Below are 1,276 nucleotides of genomic sequence, written 5' to 3' on the forward strand. Positions count from 1 at the left end.
AATGAGACTAAAGGGGCACACCAGCCCAGGGGCAAGGACTAGAAGGCAGGAGGGGACAGGAAAGCTGGTAATAGGGAACCCAAGGTTGAGAAGGGAGAGCGTTGACATGTCGTGGGGTTGTTAACCAATGTCATAAAACGATATGTGTACTAACTGTTTAATGAGAAAACTTCATTTAAACCTTCATCTAAAGTATAATTAACAAAAAAAAAAAAAGATACTTATTCTTGCTCCCAGAGTGCAGCCCCTGCCAATGCAGACTAATTATGAGAAGAAAGCTAACAGGAACCACAGCATCTCGGACCCAAAAAGAGCCACTGAGAGGGTCCCTGGACCATCAAGTCTCTCTCCAGCTCAGGGAGCACTGGCTAAAACCACAGCTTCCTGGAGCCCATTCCAGACCTGCTGAATCAGGGTAGGGCCCTGGGATTTGCATTTTAACAAGAGCCCCAAGGATTCTGATGTATCCCCCTCCATGGGAGACTGCAAAGCTGCCTCCAGCTGGAGGTGACCCCCCTGGGACTTCTGGAATCTGGCGTGTCTGAGGGCAGAAGATATTTAAAGAAATGTTAACACTGTCACTTTTAAGCAATTAGAGGCTCACAGAGCCCCATCCCATACAAGTACTCAAGGAACGTGTTTGAATGAGTACATGAGAATATGGACTATATTTAAGTGGAAACGGAGACTTCCAAGGTATGAGCACATATTTTTCCTTGAACGGTTAAAACTCCACTCTACCATCCTTCACCCTCAAACACTATCCATGCCGTGATTTCTTAAAACATTTGTTGGGTGTGGTCCCCACAAGGACCCACTGCCCCAGGCCTTCCTGGCTTCTGCACTACCCCCTCTTCCCCTGCTCCAGGAGTGGGCTCTCAAGCCAAAGACAGAGGCAGGAAGCAACAACAGGTGCGGGGATCGGGAAGGAGAAGAGATGAGGAGAGAAGAGGGGCACTGGAGAGAGAAACACGGGGCTGCCCGGGCCTGTGTCCCCTTCGGCAGCTATCTTCTCCTAGGCCCTGGGCTCACCTTCCCCAGGAAGTGTCTGCGGTAGGCCCTGGCTTCAGCCTTGCACTCGAGCTTGTAGCCAAATGTGTTGGGGCTGAGGTTGTCCTCTTCCTCCTCCTCACAAACGCTGCTTCCCAGTGACGTTGGCGTGCCCACGTTCTCAGGGTCCTCGATCCAGTAGCCCCCAAACTGGGGCAGGATGACTAGGGGGTATGGGCCACCCTTCTCCACAACCTGGAGACAGAGGGAGGGTCTCACACTGCAG

At 51.5% G+C, this 1,276-nt stretch overlaps 1 protein-coding gene across 1 annotated transcript in view; it reads right to left on the reverse strand.

Annotated features, from left to right (window-relative positions):
* RAP1GAP2 (RAP1 GTPase activating protein 2) overlaps positions 1-1,276 on the reverse strand; it is an 86,583-nt gene that overhangs the window by 79,066 nt on the left and 6,241 nt on the right. Inside the window, exons 3-4 of the mRNA XM_023731001.1 lie at positions 1,033-1,245; positions 849-859 (exon numbers count right to left, since the gene is read on the reverse strand). Of these exons, the coding sequence (XP_023586769.1) occupies positions 849-859; positions 1,033-1,245 (224 nt within the window). The remainder of the gene's footprint in view (positions 1-848; positions 860-1,032; positions 1,246-1,276) is intronic.

Source organism: Trichechus manatus, unplaced genomic scaffold (assembly GCF_000243295.1).
Source record: "Trichechus manatus latirostris isolate Lorelei unplaced genomic scaffold, TriManLat1.0 scaffold00040, whole genome shotgun sequence".
Taxonomy (NCBI): domain Eukaryota; kingdom Metazoa; phylum Chordata; class Mammalia; order Sirenia; family Trichechidae; genus Trichechus; species Trichechus manatus.